General features: G+C 39.8%; 1 protein-coding gene across 2 annotated transcripts in view; it reads right to left on the bottom strand.

Moving 5' to 3' along the window:
• Nucleotides 1-26,101, bottom strand: part of PHKA2 (phosphorylase kinase regulatory subunit alpha 2) — a 46,290-nt gene that overhangs the window by 6,454 nt on the left and 13,735 nt on the right. The window contains exons 11-30 of one of the 2 annotated variants that reach the window (XM_053934345.1): nucleotides 24,685-24,780; nucleotides 23,213-23,320; nucleotides 22,448-22,526; nucleotides 20,892-21,026; nucleotides 18,978-19,087; nucleotides 16,374-16,518; nucleotides 15,832-15,910; nucleotides 14,215-14,378; nucleotides 13,377-13,550; nucleotides 12,152-12,240; nucleotides 10,929-11,062; nucleotides 9,287-9,443; nucleotides 7,732-7,811; nucleotides 7,422-7,500; nucleotides 7,170-7,299; nucleotides 6,485-6,586; nucleotides 5,623-5,741; nucleotides 3,282-3,329; nucleotides 1,610-1,777; nucleotides 45-98 (exon numbers count right to left, since the gene is read on the bottom strand). In XM_053934345.1, the coding sequence (XP_053790320.1) occupies nucleotides 45-98; nucleotides 1,610-1,777; nucleotides 3,282-3,329; nucleotides 5,623-5,741; nucleotides 6,485-6,586; nucleotides 7,170-7,299; nucleotides 7,422-7,500; nucleotides 7,732-7,811; nucleotides 9,287-9,443; nucleotides 10,929-11,062; nucleotides 12,152-12,240; nucleotides 13,377-13,550; nucleotides 14,215-14,378; nucleotides 15,832-15,910; nucleotides 16,374-16,518; nucleotides 18,978-19,087; nucleotides 20,892-21,026; nucleotides 22,448-22,526; nucleotides 23,213-23,320; nucleotides 24,685-24,780 (2,250 nt within the window). The remainder of the gene's footprint in view (nucleotides 1-44; nucleotides 99-1,609; nucleotides 1,778-3,281; nucleotides 3,330-5,622; nucleotides 5,742-6,484; nucleotides 6,587-7,169; nucleotides 7,300-7,421; nucleotides 7,501-7,731; nucleotides 7,812-9,286; nucleotides 9,444-10,928; nucleotides 11,063-12,151; nucleotides 12,241-13,376; nucleotides 13,551-14,214; nucleotides 14,379-15,831; nucleotides 15,911-16,373; nucleotides 16,519-18,977; nucleotides 19,088-20,891; nucleotides 21,027-22,447; nucleotides 22,527-23,212; nucleotides 23,321-24,684; nucleotides 24,781-26,101) is intronic. The other variant, XM_053934346.1, reaches the window with a different exon arrangement.

Here is a 26,101-nt window from a genome sequence, read left to right as displayed (position 1 = left end):
GTATCCAGATATGTGGCTAGAAAATCATGGGCATTTTACTGTACCTCTCTGGTGGTTGAAGAAGGAAGGACATACCCATCAATGGACAGACCATGGCACTGAAACATTTCAAGAGTGAACAGAAATTAAAGTTCTTGCAAATCAATTTGAGGGTTCTCTGTTCTAAGCCAATATGTAACAACTTTCAGTTAGGAAAAAAGAAAGCAAAGCAAAAACCCCCAAATGACATAAAAAGCCCTGTTCAAAAATATTATTTTATCCTTCCTGAAGAAGTTATTATGTAACTGGCAAAGATTAGAAATTGCTTGACATGACACACCAGAGCATGCTGTGCTCCAGCCCAGCTAACGAAGCAGAGCACTTCAGGAGCCACTACAGCAAAGGCACACAAAGGAGGGAACAAATCGATGGGAGCATTCTGCTGGAAGAGATTTGGAAATAAAAGATAACACAAAAGCAAGACAACAGACCACAAAAGCAAGAATCTTTTTTTCATTTTCGCTAGAACAACATTTAGTTATGCGTTTCAGATCCAGGACACCACACCTCAGGATGTCAACCACTGGGGGAGAGAAATAACAAGTGGTATAAAGAAAACAATGACAAAACCTTAATGGTGAAAAGGCAGGTTAAGGAGGGACACACCTGGGTACATGAGGTGTAGAACAGAAACATACCAAGAAGAGGAGGCAGATTTTATGAATAATCCAAAAAGATTTTACGAATGAAATATTGAAGACAAATACAATTCATTTTAACAGCCAGAAAAAACATACAATTACTCCCAGCTATTACATTAGGTCAGAAGTGATGCTTACTCTACTGGAATATCCTATTAGTAAATAGCCAAGAGGTCATATATGATTTGTCTTGGCTGACATCAACACTAACAGCTTCAGTGTAAGGGATTTTAGAAGGACAAACCAGCCTAAACTGGTGATGCACTCTTTTCTCAACTAAGCAAGCATGAACAGCTCAGTGCTGGAAGTTGCCAAATGCTGGTCTGTATTCAGCAAAGCAGAAAAACAGGTGCATAATCACTTTGAAATAAGTTAAAATTTGTAATTTCCCTCTCCTTCTTCCTGGAGAGTTGCATGTTGGTTTTTTTACATTTCTGTACCCCTGATATCCAAGGTGCTAGCAAGGACTTACTTTTCACTTAAAACCAAACTAACAAACAAAAAAGGTTAAGAATGCCATACAGCTCAGAAGAGCCAGCAAGAGGTCTCAATGCATTCTGGAAGAGTTAGAGCAGTTTCCTACTTCATTTCTCACAGCCTTTCTGAACTGGAGCACAGAACTGCATTGCACTGCAGTGCCCTTTAGGTGCACTGACAATGTGCATTAGGCCAGGGGATGCACAACAGGCAGCGGTGGAACAGAATCATTCAGCCAAAATTCAGCATTGGTGGTTTCAGAGAAAAACACACTTTCAAAGAAACACATGAACTTTTGCTAATGGAGCCCTTTCATGTTCAAGAAACACCCTTCCACCAGTCACTCTGGTTTCCACCTGTTGACCAACTTCCATTCCTGGCAAGATGCCACCCCTGGACCACCACCTCCCCAGATTGCAGCTTGCTTGCTTCCTCCACAGCATTCAGCTTACCTTCTGAAGGATTTTCCACACTTTCTCATAAAAGCCAACGGGAACTCTGTTAATAGCACCATCAAGCCTCCTTCTGCGCAGCCACTGCCCTTTTCTGTCGCCCCAGCTCATGTCTCCACTGGAGCCACTCGGAGAAGTACTGGTGGGAGAGGATGGAGTACTGCCCCTCTGTAAGGACATTAAAGCTTTGGTTAGTTGCTTTCTACCATCCCAAGTGCCATTCCTGGCCAGTACATTTCTGTTATAATGCTACCTTGGAACCAGGGAAAAAATACAGGCCTTGGTGTCATACAGGATGATGGGGTGGGACTGATCCTTCATCCTCATCTCTCCCCTTTGCAACAAGCTTAATTTCTCAAGTACTTCCATAATTTCTCAACAAAACAGGCAAGCACTTCAACATGGCATAACCCAGACATCTTCACTGCTTAGTTTAATGCAACATCTGACTATTTTACCAGGCACGAGCTGCTGCTTCCAGGGCAGTATCACTGGTGTGCAAGGTGGGGGGATCTGCAGGTAGGTCCAAATCATTGGACATGGGGCTCGGTGTTGTAAAAGTATCAAAGGGTTCATTAGTCCAGCAAGAGAGGCCCTCATGCAAAAGCTCCATTAAAATAAGTAGATTAAAAATTGACTTAATGAGGCCACAAAATCATCATGCCTGCCTCTCTGTAAGTATCAGTCTTGTTTCCTTTAGTACCCTTGTTGCTCTATTATTTTACTTTACCAGGTCTGAACACTAAATTAGGCAGCAGATCATTTTCAAAGTTGGGGCAATACCACCAAATTGCTGTTGTGATTTTCACACATACATTCTGCCCATTCCTTGCACTCCCAGAGACTGTACTCTTCTGTGTTCTCCTTCCTTTTTGATACCTGTTACTTTCAGCCCAGAAAGGACTTCAAAGTGCCATCTTAAATCTCCTTATCTCCAAATAAGAAGCTACTTGAGCAATGTAATGGGGAAGGAGGAAAATGACTGCAAACTGCATGTTTGGAAAGCGCAGGCTCACAGACTCTAGATAGCCCTGCAAAATGTCCCCAGCAAACAGTCCATTTCCACTGCTACTAGTGTCCATGAGGCACACGTGGTGTTCCTTTGATGTTCCAATGTTTGCTGTTCCTTTCCCCTGCAAACTGACCATGACAGACAGAATGTCCTGCCCTGTAGCTGTGTTTTTAGGGCATCTGGGAGGTGTGCCACTGACATCTGAAGATGCAGACAGTGAGAGCTTAAGAAGAGCTACAGTTCTCTGCCTTGAAAGATGACTTCTTGAAGATATACTCATGCAACCCCTATCTCAGCAACTCGAAGCTATTCTGGGTCCCTCACTGTCCAGAGGCTGTCAGCATTTATCAACACTACATTACTTTTATATGCTGAAGACACCTGTACCAAGCCACTACCAAGTAGCTAAATCTACTATACTACTTTATCTGCTACAACTGCTTAAGCTTCAGAAGAACTAAGTGGATCTAAATGTGAGACTCAACTTCTATTAGAACATTACTATAAGAATTGGTTCCCAGTGGAGACAAGACAAAAAGGTAGGGCTTGAAAACAAGGTTTTAGGCAGGAGAAGACAGAGGAGGTGTCTAGAACCAAGACCCTTACACACAAACACACACAGAGTGAATAGCAGGTGCAGAGCTACAGACAGTGTTTTACCGTAGAAGCAAACATGCTGCTGGACATGGAGTGACCCTCATGAAAGAACTACAAAACAAAACCAGACACCAGCGTCAGACAGCCAGGAGAACAGAACACAGACAAGGTTAGGTAACACACAGGTGCAAAAACAAGAAATATGTAATAACCTCAGGTACTCAGGGAAAAACTGCAGCAACCCCTGGCCTCTTGCAGTGTTGCACTTCAGCTGATACCAGGGCGGCTGCTGCTGATTCCCAGGGTCACCATGAGGCAGAGCCCACCATGCCAGGAGCCTGTTTGGCAGCCCACGCCATCCATGGAGCTCCCAGCGTGGCCAGCACAAACCACCAGTTTAAGATGCAAGCAAAAGCATCCCTGTGACTCGAGGCCAAGGTAAAAACTGAGCTCCCTACTTCCACTCCCCATTTGCTGTCATGCCACCAGCTTCTCTTTGCATGAGAAGGTCATCTTGCTGGAGAAACAGCAGGCTGCCAACTGGATGGGCAGCAGTAAACAAAAAGCTGCAAGGCAAATTTTTTGCTGAAATGTGGATGCAGCACCTCAGACTTGAAGCACTTTTCTCTAACTGCCCACCCCAAGCCATGCCTTCACATTCAGTGTTAATGGTTCTGACTGAAGAAAGAACAGCCACAAAAGAGGGAGCTGCAGTTGCTCAACACATCCAGAGATGTTAGTACAAATACTTGAAATATTCCTTGTAACAACGAAGTGTATTCTGCACCACCCCACCCAACCCCCTGCCAGAGTGACACTACATTAGCTGCTAGTCAGTTATTCAGAGAATGCAGTGAGATGTGGCAGGAAGCAGCAGGAAAGGCAAAGTGGGGAGGGGCAGGGGGGTACAAAAATAAACCCAGCCAAGTCCTCTTCTGTGCAAAACACCAAGTTTCTGTGGAATGTGAAAGCAACAAAGGAACTATGTTTCTAATGTCAGGAGAGGTCCAAGTATTCCAGCTCAGGCCCACCTCTGTATTTCAAACAAAATAATGCTGCCATCTAGTGCCTTGTCCCTCCTCCTTCCTGGAAAAGCCCTGAATCCAGACACCCCGGTTTGACTGGGAGCCCTGCTCGGACTGATCTCCAAGGCCACCTCAGGGCCAGAGCAGCACACTCGGCAGCACCTTCACAGCCTCCCCCACACCCACGATGATGCTCCGGCAGTGGCACAGCTCAAACACAGCAACCAGGTCTGGGGTCTCTGCTTCCCTGCCTGACCATGTCCCATGAAGAATCATTAACTGATCTTTACTGCCACCAGCAAATGCTTCATGTTAAGACCGTGTAAAAATGCCACTCCTTTCTGATGGCTTATTCAATCTGTTTCATCAATCAAAGGAAAACATCAAATATTTCCTTCGATGAGGCTGCTCAAAGCCCCATCCAATCTGACCATATACATTTCCAGGGACAGGGCATCCACAACTTCATTGGGCAACCTGTTCCACTGCCTCTACCCCTTCATCATAAAAAAGTGTCCTTGCATCTAATCTAAACCCACCCTTTCAGTTTAAAACTGTTGCCCCTTATCCTGTCACTACAGGCCTTGGCAAAAAGCATCTCTTCATCTTTCCTTTAAGCCTCCTTTATATATTGCAAGGCTGCAATAAGGTCTTTTGGAGCCTTCTCTCTGTAGTTTGAATAACCCATGAGGAAAAATAGACTCTTTCTTACAAATATATTTTATTTGACCACTACCTTTCTATGTATTTAAAGCAAAATAAAAATTACTAATAGAGACACAAAATAGAGAAACCAAATCACTCCTAATAAAACCATTAGTCACATTCATTCAGAGTATTTTGGTTGTGTTTTCTGTGATCTCTCCATATACTCATATAAAGTATAATTTAAAGTACTGAACTTGAATATATATGTATAAATTCTAGCAGTAATCATCCTCCATTCCTGAAGAAACAGAACTGGAAGAAAACAAAAAACAAAACAAGATTCCTTTTCCACCTGTATCTTTTCCAAAAGGCATGTGGTCCAGTTTTGCAACTTGGGCCAAGTACAAGATCGAACACTGCATAAAAGCTTCTCTTTGAAGAGAAGCATCTGACATTTCCTTAGCTAAACATGATAGAAGAGCTGTTTTTACACTGGACACCACAAATGCATTACAGTTTGTTCAAGTTATTCTACATTCAGCATGTGAAACAAGAACAAAAGAGGAAGAATATTTTTGGAGGAAACATTCCTTAACTGCCTTGTATTTAGTGATCAGTTTTAAAATCAAAGCAACTTTGGAAATTTCTGTTATTTAGCAAGAATAAAACCTAACATAACACAGTTCCAGAAAAGCTGTACTTTCTGATGAGCATTGACAGAAAAACCTCACCTGCTTCATCTCACTCTTCAATTTAGTAATACCACTTCTTTCTGTTTTGGTTGCTCCAGAATGCCCCATCTCATGAATAGAAATTGCAGGGCTGGATGAAGAAGAATCTACAGGTCGCACTAAAGAAGCAAATGGACATTTTTAACATTCTAGGGGTAGAAAAATAGATTAAATTCTATCTAAAGTTAAACACAAATAATTTCAGAAATGTGCAATGCTTTTGGTGACAGCATCCTTTCACAGAACCACATCAAGATTTCACATCTGATTGTATCAAGTAAGGGGCCTAAATCCATTCTTGGATATCAGAAACTGATTTTCCAAGACAGTGAGCAATTGTAAATTTAGTCAGAATTGCAACAAGTCTCTAAGGTTCTACAGAGGAGCCCAGGAGACAGCTGATGTGCCAGTCAGGAATATGTGGGCATCAAAGACATGCTTCTTGAAGCCAGGTTAGATATGACTTTTTAATGGCTTCTGTTCTGGTTCAATAAAATGTCTTCATTTTAAAAGTTTGCCTCCATATTACTGGAAACTTGATACAATCTTATTTCAGTGCAGGATAGCTTCCACCATATGTTTTGTTAATTTCACAGCAGACCTACACATGTACTGGTCACCCATGACTAATATATTACCTATACCTTTATTTTACATGCAGAAAGAATAGAAATTAAATTTTTAAATGTAAATCTATTTTTTAAAATCTAAAAAATTTAGATTTTAGATTTTTAAAATCTAAATGTATTTATTTATTTATTATATTTTTTAGATTTTTAAAATCTAAAGAATAGATTTTATATGTTAAGTTAGATTGTCTTGTAAGACAATCTAACTTAACATATAAAAGTGAACAACTTACAGCTTCTTTCCACTCCAAACTCTTTCCCACTGAGAATATGATGCAGGAGACTTTTCATATCAAAGGGGCTTAGATTCATCAAGCTCTCTGAAGCTTCTTCACCTAGTTAAACAAAATAAAACAAAACAGAATGACAAATGTCACTGGGAAGACAACGAGCTATAAAGCCAGGAAACTGTGAATGAAGTCCAATCACATTTAACTCTTTTGCTAGCCCTTCCTTTAAAAAAATGAATAGGCAGTCACATTTCATGGAAAATATATTTCAGGACTAAACAACAAACACTCCATGGAAATAACACTTCTTGCCTTAATCTTTATTATGTCCTAGCTTATGCAAAACTTCACCGAAGCTCATGATGAGAAAGCAGTAGCTCCCTCATAGAACAAGATCACTTGGAAAGGTATGACAGCCATCTCCCAACAGCAGATGACATGTGGATCTAAATTCCAGAGACAGAGTTATTCCATAAATAATATTCTCTGATATTCTTTGAATAACTGGGTGCTGAGGGAAAAGAAATCTTTCATTAAATAAAAAAAAAGTGATCTTCAAGGTTTGTAACTGCACATATGAACTAAGAGGTTAATAAAAGGATTTAACACACATAAATGAAAAGATCAACCATGAAGGGTGAAGCAAAAATGATACTGTAAGTACCCTTACAATGAAACTGCTTCCTACCTGAGCATTTCAGACTTCGTGCCAGCTCAGTGGCCATCACCTGGATTATCAGACCAATGCGGAGCCTGAGCATCTCCACAAAAAGACTGGGCTGTGACCGGACGTACATCGCCAAGTACATAATTATCTCCTGTAAGGAGAAATCCGTAAAGGCACCTGTCAGAGTGGGTCTTCATGGCTTTCCCTGTCTCAGAGCAAACATTGGCACAACACTGGGCACAGTCCAAGAAACTTTTTGCACAAGCTGCATACCTGTGTCAGGACTGCAATACTGATGTCTTGGCCACTGGCTTCGTAAATGAGATCTGTGAGCTCCTCAGGGGGCAGTGGGCTGCAAGAAGTCAAACCACAGGTAGCAGTGACTCAGCACAACCAGCGGTTAAATTCTTGAACAAGCACTGGGATCAAATCACCCGGAACAAAGGCGCCTACAATTCTACCCTGGGTGGCTGCAAATCCCTCTGAGGGCAAGGAGTAAGGTTTAAAAGAAGATAAAAGCAGCAGACTGGTACCAGCAGGAAGATGAAGGGCAGCCTGTGCCCGAGGCAGAGCTCCAACTTACGTGGTAATGATTTTCTCACGGGGTTCTGGTGGTAGGCCCACTGTAAGTTGCTTGTGGTGTGACAGAAGGTCTGTGCATGCCTATCATTAGGGGACAAAAAGCAAGAGACCTTTCTCTGTGTCATGTGGAAGTGATATGGCTTTCAATTCACCAAATTAAATTCATTCTGTTTCTTTAGCAATTTTTAAATGCATTTCTATTAATTACCAGACATTACGCAAATCCAGCAGAATACTGTTAAATAGTTTCCAAAGATCTCCTGAGGTCAACAGGGCTATGAGAGTTTGAAAGTAGCCTGTTTCCCTGCTCAGTGAAATCAGCAGCATAATGATTAGATTAGGAACTCTACTGGGGCTGGCAGATCAATAAAGGCTTTCATCCTTTATCATATGATAAAGTTTTGTTCTTTATTTAAGACAATCATATTTTTAATCAATGAAAAGTTTGGCAGCATTAGTTAAAAAATCCTGTGTACTAACATATCTCCTAAAACAAACACTCAGCATACTGCATCACATTCCTGATACAGTCTGAAATAGGTACTTTCCCCGGTACCAGAGTGTTTACTCTTTTATACTGACCTCCTTTAAAAGTGGGTGTTCAGTTTACCTGTTTTAGTATCCTAAATAAAAAAACATCACAGAGCAGTGTTCCTCTGATTTTGAAGAGTCTATTTTCACTCCCTTAACATGGAAGAAAACAGATAATCTCTATTCTACTCCCCAGTTCTTTGTCAATACCTTCTCAACTTAACATATATGGCTTTTTGTGAGCATGTCTGTACTGCTCGTTCATTGTGTCTTGAGAAGGCAAAAAGTTCTGTGCTTAATGAAGTACCATGCACAGTGATTATCACATCCTGCTCTCCACTGATAGGACTGTCACTAAAATAAGGCATCCCAGATGTGACAGAGAGCCTAGAAAATAGCCATGAATTACAGAAAGAGCTCCTCAGAAATATGCAGGGGATTACTAGAAAATTAAATACTCTTAGAATACTTGAGAGGAAACCTTTTTGTAATGATCAAAATCATGTCTGTACTCTTAACAGTGGATTTTTCTTGTTATCACTTAATAGTCATGGATATTTAAATGGTTCCAAACATCCATTCACAAGGCAGCCTGTCGACCCAAGGGGATGTAAATGGGCCGGATATGTTTTTGTGTCATCACTAGCACCCTGACACAGCAGTGCTCCAAAAGTGTTCATACCATCACAACAGCAAATGACAATTACCAGTGACAACTGCAGCTTTCAAAGCACACAATTAAGCTTGTCCAATTAACAGAGATGAAATGAAGCCTTCACAACTATTTACAGTGTAACATTCTCAGTCCATGCCAACATTAGCAGAGTTTGCAGTACAGATGAAAGATATAGATGTAGTAAGACTCTAGATCAGAAAAACAACCGATATTTAATTAAAAATGCTGCACTATGTATGTTGTAAAGTAAAACTAGAAGAAGGGCAAGCACAAACTCCAACAGCAAACTAGGTAGTTTTATCTATGTTCCCAGTCAGGAAGCTGAACCAGGATTATTTGTATTTCATACCTCAGCCAGGACTTCAAGTCTCTTTTTGAGTATGCCAGAAATGTAACGGATTAAGCCCCATTCCTGATTGAGGCCTGCCTTTCTGTAGAGCTCATTGAGGAGGCAGTGAACAGTGACACCATACTGTCCATCCAGCTCTGTGTCCCAGTCAGCACCTCTGCCACAAAACAAACAGGAGGTAATTGTCATCAGGCACAATGCTAAACTTTACCACACAGCTGGATTTTGACTGCCTTGCTCACATTGGTGACAGAATTAAATACCAAATGGGACATCTGTGCCTTCACCACAGATTGACTATATGTGGACAAAATCCTCTTGATACCAGGAACTTTCACACTACAGCACTCACTCAGCTGTGAGCCAGCAACTTGAAAAGGAACCACCTGAAGGATTTCCTGCTAGACTTTGAATTGAGCATTCACATGGACAGTTTGCTGGAGGAACACTCCATGTAATGCTTTTTCAGAGCAGAATTCAACTATATCTCAGTGCTGCTGAAGACTACACCTATTTTCCAGATCCTTCAGGGGGATTTTTTAACCATTTCTCTTTCTTAGCTATTAACTAAACTTCTGTGTTGCTTATGTCATTACTGAAAAAAACAAAGGAGATTTCTATTCCTCTCCTGCTTTTGAAATTCATTGCACTATGGCTTCTCTTTGGCAATGTTTTGAACTGTCACAGAATGACTTTTCAACTCCTGCTGACAGAGTCCACCAGAGGTCCATCTGCCTGCCCAACAGATTCTCCCTTGGTGAAATTACTGGTGTTACATGCAGTTAAACAACAAACCATATTTTTTACAGGATTTCCTTTACTCTTTAAGAGAGGATGCTAAACATTTTGCTTGGGAAATCAAGAAGATCAAAGAAGATGTCCACACAGGAGACAGACTAAAATAAACAAAAATGCAGTCCTTGTAGCAGTAGGGAAGACCATCTGTGATTAACACATACTTGTCTTTGCACCAAAAGCTAACTACCTGACAGGTTCCAGCAGTATTCTCCTTCCTGCACAGGAAAAAAAAAACAAGCTCAATAAACACACTTCAGAAGATGATTCTGTTGTTTCTATTTGCATTTTGTTCCCATCAAATCAATTTAAATAACAGGTGTTTACTAACTTCAGCAGATGGGTCCAGACTGCTTCCAAGAATTAAAAACTACCAAATTTTAGCCAGTTGTATACTTAAAGATGCAAAGGGATTAGAGGAAAAATAGTGAACACTCATCAAAATTGCACTTTGCCTTTGGTTAGAAAATGACAAGATGAATTTTCCCTCCATTTTCATTCTTGTGTATGAAAATCACACCAAATCTTTGTGAACTTCAAATGGAGTGTCTCAAATATAGTAGGGTGTGCTCTCATTCATTGAAAGGATTTGTGCATCTAATTTGTGAGCCCTGGAGACTTTATGTATTTGTAACTGTGTGCCAATCAACTACAGAATTTGCACAAGTCTTCTTTTGTATCCAAATAATTCCTGTAATCAAACTAACTGAAAATATGGTTGTTAAAGCACAAAGTATTTCCACTGTCCCCTCAAAACACAACCTGAACAGTGGACCTTTTGCACAAGAATAATCAGATAGCTGTGACCAAACTTAAAGATGCTGAAGTTCATACTAAGGCAACTTACTTGAGTATATGCAAGATATACAAGATATCTGCTTGATCATGGAGTGTTGGACATTCCTTCAGCTGGTCAACAAGCTTCCTGCAATCCAAATCACCATGAGCATCTTTAGGTAAGTGCAAAACATTTTCATGGTCCTGATAACAAAGATGGATGAAAAATCACAAGACATGACTTTGAAAAAAGTAGATCTGCAACTTCCTGTAGCTTCAAACTCTCCATTAAAAAAAATCACAACAGACTTGCAACAAAGCTCTGCACTTGAAATACAGACACATCACTTGTTCTTGCCAGGGTACTGCAGGCACAGAAAGGAGACTAACCGGAAGAAGCACAACCCCTAGAATGGAACCTTGTATCGATTTTTTTTTTTTTTTTTTGACAATAGAAAGAAATCTGGATACTGCATAATTTTATCTGCATACTTTTCCTGTCATCTTATGTTAGTTGTAAAGAGAAAAGCAGAGAGATACTATCCTTTTTTTATTGAAATAATTTAGAGCTTTTTGAGTTCCATCTCTTAACCTGTATATAAGTGGCACTTTGTGAATGCAAATATTGCCATTATAAGTTTTGCAAGTAAAATGATAACTAATCAGATGATGCAATCTTATGGTGAATTCTTGGATGAAAAGTTGTTTTGTTTAACAAGCTATTCAGCAGTTTATATAATCCTAAAATACCATTTCCATGAACAGAGCCTTGTGCAGAGCAGAATCCTTCAGGAGGCTGGTACAAACTCTTTTAGCCATTCTCAGCAGCTGGTCACATATACCAAGACAAAACAAGTGCCCAGCACAACCCCATCTTCATGCCTTGAGGTGGGATTTGGCTGGTGCCTTAAGGACATTCACACATTCCCTCTTGCCCAGATGTTACTATAAGTAGCATTTCTTGGAAAACATCTCTAAAGCCTGTGAACATCCTGTCCTTCCCCTTGTGTTCAGCTAGAATAAAGACAATGACAACTTTTGGCTTTTAAAAATAAAGCAATCATTATGTTCTTTTCTGTTTTGCACATTCAGTTAAAACCTTTCCACTTGATAGTGTCTATTTGACTAAAAAATTACATCCAGCCAAAAAAAAAAATTTCCAAAACAAGGGAGTGCCTTGGACAGAATGGCTTGTCATGAAGAAAAATGAGATGTGGCAGAGGGTTTGGAAGGAAAACACACGGAAAGGCTACAGCATTGCATCCCAAAACCACAAAAATTCCCACACCGTACCTTTGTCCCAAAGAAATGAGGATTATCAACAAGATTCAGAGACTTTCGGTGTGTGTTCAGAACTTTAGTGGGAAGAGACATAGACACGGCTGAAAAGCAAAGTCACCAGAACAGAAAGAAAAAAAAGGCTTTTTCAGTAACATGAAAATCAAAAACACCCACATGAAGCAGCTTGACTAGGTAAAAATAACAGAAATACCTCCAAGAATCAAAATACAGAGGCAGTGCTTCTGACATGCTGTGCATGTACATGAAACAAGCTCATGTTCTGAACCTTATCTCCTTGCAGGTTTGCTCTGAGAGTTTCTGAGATCAGTGTGTCAGAGGCTCAGGGGTTTACATGCTCAACTGAGACCTCTTATTTGACCTGTGACTCTGAAATCCTGCAGCCCAATGACTTGACCCTGTCAAGTGTTTTAAACATTTCAATCAGAAATGAGTGGAGAAAATGGCCTAACTGGTAAGATTTCATAATTAAAATTATAATGCTAAACACAGGTTAATGCTGTGTTAACTTCATATGCTGAATTCAATGAAAGAACAGATGATGTGGCACATGAAAGATGTTAGAAAAAACTAACAGAAAAGCTTGGATGTTATTAATTTACCCTGAAGTTAAGAGAAGTCTTCCATTGACCAGGATGTTGAATACTACATATCTACATATAAAACAATGCATATGTTGGAATCTATTTACAAATTCAGCCAAAGTCTTATTTTGGTGTATATATCCTCCAAACAGGCTATCAGAAATGTAGCATAATTAGAAAGACTGCTCTCACTCTCTATTCCATTTGTTCTTACAAATTTGGAAAGTACATGTGAATATTTATGTTTTTCTTGTATTGAAACATTTCATTTCACAGCAACTTTATTAAAATTAAAAAGTACATTTTGTTTGCCTTCATACAAGCAAAGACAAAAAAATTAATTAACTGATTTGGGTTCTAAGAAGCTGTAGCAGCTTCCATAACATTAACTTTGATTAAATGTTACATTTCATTGCAGGTGTACACCATGACACGGGATACTGTGGGAACATAACAGCAACAGCTTTTAGTCATTCTTACTTGTTAAGGAATTTCTTATTTATTCTCTATACAGAAAGAACTAGTGGCACAAGTATGTCAAAAGGTGTCACTTTTAAATACTTGAACTTACCCCTTGTAGCAGCCAAACCAGGTTTTTTAATTATTATCACTAAATAAACAATAGGGAGAAATACCTGGAACTTCCAAGCCCTTTGTCTTGGCCATTATTGACAGTATCTCTTCTGTGGAATTGTTTGCACTGAACACAGGTGGTTCACTCGTTGTCTTTGAAGTTGGAGGCAGGTATGACTTCAGGGCTGTGCTCTGCAGGACATCATTTATATACTGATCCAGCTCATCCTGGCTATCTAGTGTAACATACATTAAAAAAAAATGGTTTCTTAAAGGTAAAAATCACTATTTATCATCATCACTTTCTTATTCAAATACACCACTATATTATTGCTTATTTATAAGGGCACTCAAATATGCAAAAATAGTGTAAGGAAGAGATTTTTTTAAGCCAAAAAATGGAAACAAAAGAAAAAAACATTTTTGACACAGTTTTGAAAACAGATTTAGAAGCTAGAAGCTAGCTTTGCCTTTGAAAGGAATCAAAAGGGGTTTTATTTTGCTGGTAGATCATAGAACACAGCTGGACTTGATGATTGCAAAAGTCTCTTCCAATTTGTATGATTCTAAGATTCTATCATCTCTTCCACACAAGCTCCTGTCCACGACTCTTCACAGTCCTTTTCCCTCTAACCTCTTCCACACCTCCCCACCTGCTGACTCTCCAGACTCAGCTTTGCTGTAGCAGTTGCCAGTCAATGCCATACTACAAATGCAAGAAGAAGACAAATTAATTAATTCTCCAAACTAAGTCATGCAGGTCATGCCCTCAGGTGGTTGCACAAGAAAACCAAATGACCATCAGCTGTGCACAGAACAGACTCTGCACTGTGGGCAAACCCAGGCTCTGCTGATAGAACTTGACAGAGAAAAAAATACCAGGTGAAAAAACACTACTACCTTTTTCACAGAAATCTGCTGGGTAGTCTCCATATTCACTGTCAGGGCTATTACAGTTGTCATTACGGTCATCAAACAGTTTTAGGTCACAATCTGGATCCAGGAAGCTCAGATAGGTATGAAAAGAAGTAGTAAGAAATTCTGATAGCTTGCCTATCTTCACCCTAAAAAAGGGGACATATGCCAAAGAGCATTTACATTCACCATTCTGATACTGATTAATGCTCACTTAGCTTTCAACAACTCCTCCAAAATTTCTGAAACCTACTGTTCAATCCACCTTTGGCAACTTTAAAGCCACAGAAACTGACACTGAAAAATAAAAAAGGAAAAAAACAGTTGCAGATCCAGCTAGGTACTTATTGCTCTAGGTACCAATTGATTTTAACTGCACTATGGTAACAGGCCTAACTCAAAGCCTAATTATGCAGGGTGTTGTGTGTTCATATGAAGAGAGACCCTGAACAAAAACCTGAGCTCCAAAGATAATGCATAAGAAACTGGGGCTGAAAAGGCCCCATGAATGTGTCTTTTCACAGAACTGGAGGCTGCTAAACCATCTGTGCTGATTTTAGGATAAGAGTTAATGATGGGGCTATGCTTTGGATTTGTGCTGGAAACAGTGCTGATAACACAGGGATGTATTAGTTACTGCTAAGCAGGGATTACACAGCATCCCAGCCTTTTCTGCGTCTCACCTCACCCCACCAGCACAGGCTGGGGGTGCACAAGGAGCTGGGAAGGGACACAGCTGGACAGCTGACCCCTGCTGACCACAGGGACATTCCATATCACAGGGTGTCATGCTCAGCATATAAAGCTGGGGGAAGAAGGATGAAGGGGAGGATCCTCAGGGATACAGAAATCTGTCTTCCCAAGCCACAGCAACATTGATGGAGTACAGCTTTCCTGAAGATGGTTGAACAAATGCCTGCCCATGGAAAATGGTGAATGAATTTCACATTTTGCTTTGCCTGCATATGTGTTTTTTGCTCCATTTACTAAACTCTCTTTATTACAACTCACAAGTTTTCTCACTTGTATTCTTCCAATTCTCTCCCTAGTCCCACTAAGGGGAGCGAGGGTGAGTGGCCATGTGGGGCTGAGTTGTTAACTGGAGTTAAGCCATGACAATGTTTGATTGTCAAAGGAAGATACTGACTGAGAGGGAAAGTAGAAAAAGAATAGGGAGGTACCGTGGATATTTTACACATAGATGAAAGGAACACTCCAGCTTACGAGTACTACATGCAATCAATGTTTAAAACATATCCAGTAACTGTGAAATTAATTTACCTTTTAATAACAGAAGCCCAGCCAGATTCATATTTCAAAGATTTCATATTTCAAGATTTTATATTTCCAAAGAATTGATGTTTGTTTTCTTTATCCATTAATGACAGTCAGAGATGGTGCACTTTTTGGGAGACAGATCTTCTCCATTGCACCTGAGGCCCAGCTACCATTTGATTGCCACACACTAATTAAAGCTGGAACTTCCTTCTCTGCAGAATTTTAGTACAAAGTCTGTGCACTATCACAAGTTCAAAACTGAGACTTTTACAGGATTTCATTTAAAAAACCATGGAGATAATAATTTGGTAATTCTGACATTACCTTGCACCTCCAAAATAACCATCTTCTAATTTTCTTATTGTGGCAAGAACTGCTGGATGAATGTCAGTACCATCATCAACTAAAAAAAATAATGGAAGAATTGAAGCTTATCAACACATTCTCAAATTATCACATCCAAATACAGTGAATTACTGGGTGTTGTCTACTATGTAAATTAGGCAAATTTAAAGTAGAACCCACAACTGCTATCCATACTAGCTTATTCAAAAATCCCAGACAAACAAGCAAACAAAACACAACCCACAAGACAAACACCAACCCACTCAAGACAAGTTCAAAAGGGATTTCTATGAAATTTCTTTAGACAGAAATAGCATGGAGATGGTCAATGATGGAAGCATATGAAGAGGGAGTAAAACCAAAATTAAATATTACCATATAATCCAAATTCAGCATACACATGAGAAAATTAAACTGCACTTCTGATGTTAGAAGTCCTGCTACCTGTCTCCTCTCAAACCAACCTCCATCCTATTCTCCTGCAATAATCTACTGTGCTTGAAACAGAAAATTAAGTTTACCAAGCATTGTGTGGGTGATGGGAAATGTCAAGGTTGGTCTCCCTGTCATCCTCCAGCAAGAAGTGAGGTAAGCGAGCTCTGTCTTGAGCATCTCTACAATCATCTGATTGTCTAGAGCCAGGTAGAAGTGATGCTGGTCAGTAAACTAGAGAAGAAAAAACCATAACATAGGGGTAGTTGTTAGTGCTTTTCTTTTTTTTTTTTTTTTTGTTTCTTCCCTTAAATCATTCACAAAAGCCATATGAGCTGCTCCTGACCACAGCACAAATGACCTGAATTAACCTAACAAGGCCTCAGACTGTGACAAAGAAATCCATGCTTGTGCAAGAGTCCATTTCCATATGCCTGTAGACTGACCATCAAAGTAAGCTGTACAAACAAAACCTAGGCAATCATAGCCATGAAGCAGAATGTTCCCAATGACCAATTACACTGACCTATGGTCTAGAAGATGGAAGTACTCTAAATGTGGAAAAAAAGTTAAGAATAGTAACAAAACCAATAAACAGGCTTAAGTGCACACTGGGGACTGGGAGCCAGTAACGGTATGTCTCTTGGGAGCCATCCAGAAGTCAGGCAGAATATGGAAAAGCTGGCAGTTACTGAGGAAAAAAGGTACATGAAATGTGCAATGGTGAAGTGCTGCTCCCACCGCAGCAGGAAGCCAAGAACCACAGTAAGAGACTATTGTGGCTTCTTCAAGAGCTGGAACCAAAGAAGCTGGACAAATAATGGAAAGTATGTCAAAGCAGCCACAACGAAAGTTAAGGAAGCCCATAAGCCCTGTGGAGGGGTAAGTGCATAAAGAACATGGAAGTTCAAGCTGACAAAGTCCAGAGAAATTTTTTCACAGAAAGAATCAGGAACTAGCCAAAACAATCCTTGAGCCACTCACAGTTAGCTTTGGTAATTCAGGAAGAACAAGCCCCAGCAATCCAGAGACAAGGAAACACACTGCCCATCTTTAAAAAGGTACGGCCATTTGAAAAGTCAGGCCAATTCCAGTGCGTGGAAGCAAAAGAAAACAAAGCCAATTTGAGATAGACAAGATAATTACAAAATGATAAAGTAAGATGGTCAAAAACCAATCTCAACAGATTAGTCCAGTTTCCTTCTTTGGAGCAATCAGATGGTAAGTATAAGAAAATGGCTGACACCTGCCAGCTTCTGCAAATTTTCAAACTAGTAAGCTGATCTGACTTCCTAGGAAGCAGAACTACTTTTAAAATTGTTCTCAAAAGGTAGTTATTAACCATTTTTCCAGAATTACTATATCTGAATGAAGTTAGCCTTTGCCCCACACCTAATCAATGTTTTCACTAGAAAAGAGAATGAAATACAAATGACAAAATGACAAAATTTGTGGACACTAGTCAAGATCAACAAGATTATTTAATTGCTAACCTTAGGAAGGTGACATTAAATATTAACTCCATCCACCTCAAAAAAAAAAAAAAGTCAGGGAAGTGTCTGGCTTCAAAGTACAATGGAAAATGTTATGGAGGTTTCAGTAAAACAAGGAATAAGCAGGAACTGTCACTGTGTTGCTAATGTAAAGATAAATGCCGTTTTGGAATGTCCTTATTTGATACATGACAAGATTTTAGCAGGAATATTGGGACCTACTTACATAGTAAGATGTGAACTAAGAGGTATTTTGGAAAAAAATCACATCTCTGAGGAATTTTCCCCTTATTTGCAAAAGTGAAAAGTGATACAGGGAAGTAACACAACAACTAACATTTTATAAAGCTGCTTGTGATCAATTGGCATTGGAAAGAATGAGAAAGGATCTGTACTTTTTGCAGTAAATCTCATTTGTTTGGACAATATGAAGCAGTACAGAAATCTTCTACAGAGTCCATTGAATGCCTTCATCTGGAGTTTAAAGACTTCATTAGTCAAACATCTGTTTAGAAGGGTGGATGCATTTTTTATCCTGCATCACTTGTACATGCTTGGAGCAGGGGACTCCCTGGCCATCTTGTACCAACTGCTGGAATAATTCTGTTGAAATAAGAGTGTTACATTTCATTAAATGCATTAAATGTTGCATTTCATTCAGTAGGAGCCATTAATTCTATGAGGATCCAAACTTTCAGCAACATTGAAAAAACACACTAAAGAGAAAAAAAAAGACAGAACATCCATTTCTCAGCATTACTACCCTTTCAACAACCTAATGAAAAGATCACACCTTCACCTCCTAGGGGTTACAGTATTTGGCACACTTATGTGGTACTACATTTTTCATCAAAGCAATTGATAAAAAGATCTATTAAGTGATCTATTTCTGAAGAAACTATTTCATTGATTAGAATGTTGATGTGGGCAGAGATCAGTAACAACTTTGTACTATTGATTCACTGTGTTCTCCTAAGCCAGAAGCCAAAGAAACCAGACTCTGTATGATGGAAAAGAGATTTATCAGCAGTTCTACCATGCTGATCATCCCATACTCTTAAAAATCTTACAAAATGAAGCACGTCTGCCGTTTCAGTCCCGTTCTACCTAAGGTACAATGACACCAGGGAAAAGCAAAGTGCTTCACTAATGATTCACCATTAAAAAGGAGTGATTTTCCTGCCAGCTTTACATGCTTACCTGAGGGGTAAAAGCAAATATTTGATTTCTTATCACGTAGAGCTTGGAGGTGCCCAACACTCCTATGTGTCGGTGTGGTCGGCCACTTAATTTCATGTTCTTGTTCCGGCCTGGAAAGGAAAGAGAAAGAAAAGAATCTCAGCTAACATTTTCTGTGTTGTTTTCCAAAATAACCACTTTAGACAGGAAAATTTACTCCACTAATACCAGTAAGGCAGAAAATCAGTAATAGAGTGTGAGGCTACAAACTGGTTTCATAGCAAGCAGCAATATGATTATCAGTCCTTCAAAGGCCTGATTAAAAATTAAAATTTTGGCTTCACTGGCCATGGATTTGGTCTTATAATTACAGTAATTGCTCAGCACCCAAAGCTTCCCCACCAAGAAAGGCAGGAGATGTGATATTACAGAAAACAAGGCCATCAACATAACCCAGAAATTCCAGTGTTTTCAAATATAGGACCTTAAAAACTCATGGCTGCAGGCTAAATCAAAGTACATCAAATACAAACAAAAGATTTTCATCAGGCTTTATTTAATAAGCTTCACTTTTCTCAGTAGAGCTTATTAGCAAATGATCCACACTACAACCTTTGCACCAGCAGCTGACTTGAATCTTTCTGACAAGGGATAAAAACCAAACAATCACCTGCCGGAAAAAATACTACTTTGAACATTCCCAAAGAAGTCACTGTTAAAAACTATGTATCAAATCATCCTACTTACACTCCCCCACTAGTGAAAGAAAGCTATTATGAATTATAATAAAATAAATGTAAGCCTCAGCAAAGCCCTGCAAATAGTTCATTTTTTTTAAAGAACTTTGAGATGAAGAGCCAGATTCTTTTGCAGAAGCAACATATACAATTTCTCTGTGTAAAGGGCATAGTTCCTAAAATTTATCTGGAGGCCCCATTACTTTGAATTATTCCAAAAAAAGCTTCCTGTTAAACTGTTAAAACAAAAAAACTTAAAAAAAAAAAAAAACGCCACAACAAAAAAATGTTCACCCCATGAGAAGCCTCAGCATTATCTGTAACCCAATTGCCATGGGAATGTGCTCCAGACTGACAGCGAAGCAGGATACAGCTCCCCTTGTCCAGACAGCAGAGGAATCTACCGGTGCTGAGTCACCCTACCTCAATTTTATTTTATAGCAGTATCCACAATTTTGAGTCATGAGTTGCTGGCATGCCTGAAGAAGTAAAACTAAATTAAATTGGGAATACATGTAACAAACTTTCCACCAAGACCCAAATAATTCCAGCAAGGATTATCAAGAACCAGTTATAAACAACTTAACAACTAGAACCAGTCAGAGCTTTGGAGCATTTATTTAAGTCAATTCAGGCTCTGAAGAAAACAGGACTTGAGAGCCACTGCTGAGGAACTGGAATGTATTTAAAGTCCTGTGTTTAGAAAAGCCCTAAAGGCTTCTGGATTTGCAACAGAGACAGAGAGCCTCTGTTGCAGCTTATCTCAGCTCCGGGTTGGAAGGAACTTTAGCAAGAACCTGACAGCCCAAAGACGCCCTGATAGCAGCAAAGCTTCCCTGATTTGGAGCAGAAAACTTCCCAGACTGCCTGCTCAGAAGATAAAAATCATACTGCCCAGTTTCCAGGCTCAAATGACTTCTTGAAGGAAAAATACTTGATTTTTTTCTTCTGTGTTTTACCAGGCATTTTTTCAAAAACCAGTTTCTCTGTGGAAGTAGTATCTGGAGGACAAATGAAGACTCAGTTTTTGTCTAACTCCAATGGCACAAGGAAACTTGTATTTTCTCCACCATTTCTAACGAGGTAATTTTTCCACCTCTTTGAGTCCCTTATTAAAGACAGAAGTTCTAAGTTGGTTAAGCTTCTTAAAAAAATACCTTGCCTGGCAGTAGAGAGGCCTCCATGTTGAAATACTTACCCAGCATGGTGTAGAGGTTGCTGAGGATGCGAGCTGGCTGCACCCTGAGTGGATGGATATCAGCAATGCTCTGAACACTGATTCCATGGTCTTGCAACAGATTCTTAATTTGATTAGATTCTGCCAAAACAGTCACTGTGTAACAGAAAACAAAAACACAAGTAAAAACCAATGCTCTACACTTTTTAACTGTCTCTACTGTCACCTCTCAACAAATGCGTTTAGCTAACTAAAAAGGCACGAAGACGTCACTTTTTTCTTAATTTATGGATTCATCAAATCAAAAGGGATTGCAATAGGGCACCTGACAGATTTTAGTTTTATGTTTCTCAGTATTTCTTGCCATTCCTGTCCACTTTGGATGACAGTGGTGGTCAGAAGAGTCCTCTGAGGTCTCTACTCAAACCTCCTACTCAAAGCAGGGTCAGAACTGCTGAGGTTAAAGCAGGTTCCTGGGGATTTCATCAGTTACTTCTGATTTATTTGAGTACCACTAGTTTGGATCACACAGTCTTTTTTAGAAAAGAGTCTCTTTTAGGGCTTTCCCCCCATAGAACAAAAGGAAACATGACTTGAAAATCTTTGTTCTTTTAACACAGCACACTATAACAATGCAGCCAAGTCACTGGGGAGCAGGTGCTGTATAGCAATACATATTTCGGAGGACACAAAATGGCAGAGGTCAGGAGAAAAAAAAAATTCCCTAATGAGAGGAATTTACAATCCAGGCCCAGAACCCATCTCTTGTCCCACTTGAGGTTTTGCCCATGGTAAGTGGTTGATTGATTTGGGACTAGTAATGCAGTATTCTTCATTGTATTGTGAATACTTGCCAAAGAATGCTAAAAATAAGCAAGCACTTCTATTTCTATTGGAAATTAAGCACTTCAGAATAATGAAATGCTACCCCCATGAGGCACCAACAGGGGCAAACAAGCACCAGCCCAGGTCACAGGATCCTTGACAACGGCTGCTCCTGATAAAGAGCTGGTTGCTCTTTAGGTGTGGTCCAGGCACTGGAAAAGTCTTTAAGACCTGATCTGCTGGTGTTTGCTCTCTACTTAATTTCTGGTTTTGGCTGCTCTTGCACAAACTAAAGAGGCCACTCCCTGCAGCAGCCAAAAGCTGGTAACTCTGGCTGCCTCACCTCTGTGTACAGGGATCCTCCACACTCAGTGCTCTCTGGTTCCTCTGAAAAGGGGCTACATGAAACCTGATTACCCTGATCCATCTCCTGTCAGTCCTGCTTCTTCTTTCTAGAAGCTGCCAAGATTCTCATTTTCACTATAAGATTAAGTTTGCCACTCTCCAATTCCAGACAAGTCTTAAAATGTTAACAATTTTTTTTAAAAGTGTCTTAAACCCAATCTTCCCTCCTGGAAAAAGGCAGCTAGGCAAACAAACTCTTTCTCCTTCTCACAGTGTCATCAAAGCATCTATGCCCCATGCAAAAAAATTCCACATTATTTTTAAACACAGCTTTCATCTCTCCTGTACACAGGGACTTTGCCACCACATGATTCAATTCTCACAGAATGTACACAGAATTCCCTCACCTTGTACCACAACATCAGGTTTAAATCCTGTGGAAAATCTCCTGTTTAATGGATCAATTTCACCTGCAGCAAGAAATCCCTAGAACAAATGGAAAAGAAAGAAAGAAGAAGGAAACCAACAGAATTTAAGCAAAAGGCTTCTGACACATAGAATAAATCCTAACTAATTTTTGTATTTTTTCAGGACAGCAGGACTTAAAGCATGGTTTGTCTACCCTGTCCACTAAGTAGTACATTCAATAAAAACAATGGCTGCAATAATTTTTGGAACAAGAAAATGGTTCTGACTGATACAATCTGCATTCAGAATTCCTATTTCAGAGTTACAGCAACTGACATAATTTCACCAGGAAAGTGATTTTTTTTGTAGCTTCACTGAAATATTTGTGGTTCTTTTAACTAGGCTGACTTTAATGCATCTGACTAGTAAGTACCTCATGCCGTAGAGCAAGAAATAGCCTAGTAAAGTTGAAATGGCCCAAAATCCTGGCTCTGGAACGGCCAAGTCAGCCTGGGCATACTCCTCTATTCTAACCATATTCCAGACCATGTGACAACTTACTCAGCTTGATTAGAAACAGACAATTGCTTAGCTATATATAAAAAAAAAAAGTCCTGAAAGCTTAGTCATCCTTTGATGGTTCATGTGCATGTTTCTACTGGAAAACACACTGTCCTCTACCTGTTAACCAAACTGTAATTAAAGCCCAAGCCATCTCAAGCAAAATGAAATACAAGTTTATCTACTATGCAAGGAGTAATTACCTCTGCTAACAGGCAGCTCAGGACATACAATGATTGGCCCCAAAGATGGGGCAACTTTCCCATTGGAACACGATCCACCGAGTGAGGATTTTCATACTCCTCGTCCACCTGAAAACAAATACATAAGCAAGAAAAATTACCCTAAAGTTGTGAAGAACAATCAATAACATGTAAGTATTTGCAGACATAATAGTCTAACATCAACCCTTTCAAGCCTGCCCTTACTACTGATAGAGAGATGTTGTGGATTCACTTCTAAGGCTACACATTTTCTGGGACAAGAACTATACTTCCTTTTTCTACTTCTTCCCACCCTTCAAAGCTGGAGCATGAATGGGGACTCTGCATGCAATTATAGCTTTGGTATTAGCTCTTCCACTTTCTTCTCACCATGCCTTTGCTGCCTTCCCTCTGGGTTGAGCATAGGTAACTGGGTGTCTGCTTTCCAACCCCTTCCAAGATGATGCTTTAACTTCATTGATGTCTACCCAGCTTTCTGAGGCAAAGGTGCTTTCCAATATTAAGATTATTCTACCTTTCCTGTGTTAGCAAGGATGGGCAATAGAAAAATTAAGAGTAGACTTACTAATTTAGAAAAACTGCCTTAGTTTTGCAGTATACAGATCTATTGAGGGCAGGGCAAAAACCCTCCCAGTTTACATCTTCAGGCAGCCATTTCATATTTCTTTTATAGACAGACAAAATCTACCCTGTTGATGTGGCATGTTTTTTTGATCATTATCATCATATCAAAATTCACAAGAAGGCTCTGGACTCTTACACGCTTGTTCCCACTAGGAAGGCAATTCAGTTTCCACCTCAGATCTGCGAGCAAGGCATCAGCTGTCGGCTGAGCAACTCAGACCAACCCAGGAGGCTCCACACCCTTAGTGAGTGAGGGCTGAGAAGTCTGGAGTGGGAGAAGAAGTTGGCAGGGAGGGATACAAAGGCAAATAGCATGGAAGAGCACATAAGCTCGTCTGAATTTCTCTGTCACAATGGGAGAATGAGATAAACAGTAACAACAAAGGTGGGGGAAAATACCCAACCCAAAATCCCAGCCCAAATCCTAATCCATTTGAAACCTGTCTCCCGTACATGGTCTGGAAAAGGGCAGCACAACCAATCAACAGACTAGACAGGCAGGACAGTCTATGCTTTATTTCTTCTTTGAGCTTCAGCTTCTAAGCCAGTATCAGCACTTCTTAAATATATGTCTTGCTCTAAGGATGTAAAATTTTAGACCTGCTGTGATATTTCCACAGACAATTTACAAGTGAAAAATGTGACCACTGGAAGCCTAAAGTTTACCATTTCTCAACAGGAGCTGTGAGAGGTCTCTTACTTTTTAAAATAATGTGCAATAGTCTTATTGTTGGTTTAGATTCATCAGACACAGAAAAACTAAGACTGACATTCCTCTCACTCTCTCTACTTTGCATACTGAAGTGGACACTGCCTTTGCGCAATACCTTTTCTGGAGGGACTGCATACAGTTCAGGCATTAGCACTAATCCATTCTTCTCTCTTATAAGTATTCCTTCCAGAGCCTCTCTGTACTCTTGTACCTGGAATTATTTTTAAAAGAGAGTGAGAATTCACATTACAGTCAGCAAAACACAAATAATAAAAGTACTTTTGAGCAGTACTTTTTTACTGAAAGTTAATATATTTAAAAAAGAAAAAAGAAGTGGAGGAATCATGACTTGCTGATGGAAGAACAGGGTTCAAATTATCAGAGACTGTTCCAGCATCTCAGTGTTATCAGAAACACGAACACTCGTCTTCAAACTGTAACACATTGCTACAAAACTTCCAATATATTCCTACTGAGAAGTGTGGTGGGTCTAGCGCTGGCCAAGCACCAGTGTACCCATTAGAATATACTTAATCATTTCCTGCTGTAAAATAGGATTAGGAGGAAGGCAAAGCAGGCTCAAAACTTTAAAAAGGATATAAAGAAAACTTTATTAACAGTAACTAAAATAAAGAATAATAAGGATCAGAATAAAACCTTTAGAACACTTCTCCCCCCTACATCGTTTCTTTTCCCCGCTAACAATGTACAGAAACAATTCAATCAGTTTATCACTTCTAGAATAGTCTTTCTTCAGTTCACTTAGGGAGAGGAGTCCCTATTGTCAATTTATGGAGGCTTATCCACAAGAAAATAGTTCTCTTGTGGCTTTTAACTTCCACGAACAGCAGTTGCCTGGAAATCTGCAATTGTGAAGTCCCTCCCATTTTTTACAGCTTTTCCAACAGCTGTGTTTATGGGCCATGTCAACTTATGGTGTACTATTATAAGGATGAGCTGTTCAAGAGCAAAGGTTCTCTTTATCTATCTCTGAGATCATCTTCATCTCTGAGAAGTCTTCTTTGACCCCAGGGCAAAGGGTCTTCATCACTCTTCTCTCTCTCTGTTCAAACACCTCATGGGATCACAGCTACTTCAACATTTGCTTACTTTAGCATAGAGGCATTTGCTCATATCTACAGTTTGAACACTCAATCTCCCCATACTTTCAAGGAGTTACAGGGAAAAAGAGTCTGATGTATCAATTACATTCTTCTCCATAGCTTTACAAGAGGATTTCAGCCCCTGAAAGAGGGGAGATCAAGGCATCTCCTCATCCCTCCCATCTGGGACTTGGATCTTTCTTCACTGACTTTGGTGTCTTCATGTTGTTCCTCTACATGTTCTCACTCTGTCCTTTTCTCTCACCTGAGCGAGGATTGAAGGTCTGCAAGTTTCATCTGTGCACTGAAAGAGTTAACATCTTGCCTGGGACCTGCAGATGGAGACCCTGGGCTGGATAGCTTGCGACTGGAGTAGGGAGCAGCTAGGATCTCAGCAGCCAGGCCAGGGCTCAGCTGCAGCATGCTGAG

The sequence above is a fragment of the Vidua chalybeata genome, chromosome 2 (genome assembly GCF_026979565.1).
Source record: "Vidua chalybeata isolate OUT-0048 chromosome 2, bVidCha1 merged haplotype, whole genome shotgun sequence".
NCBI lineage: Eukaryota > Metazoa > Chordata > Aves > Passeriformes > Viduidae > Vidua > Vidua chalybeata.
Note: the sequence above shows the minus strand (reverse complement) of the source record. Positions and strands in the feature narration are given on the sequence as shown.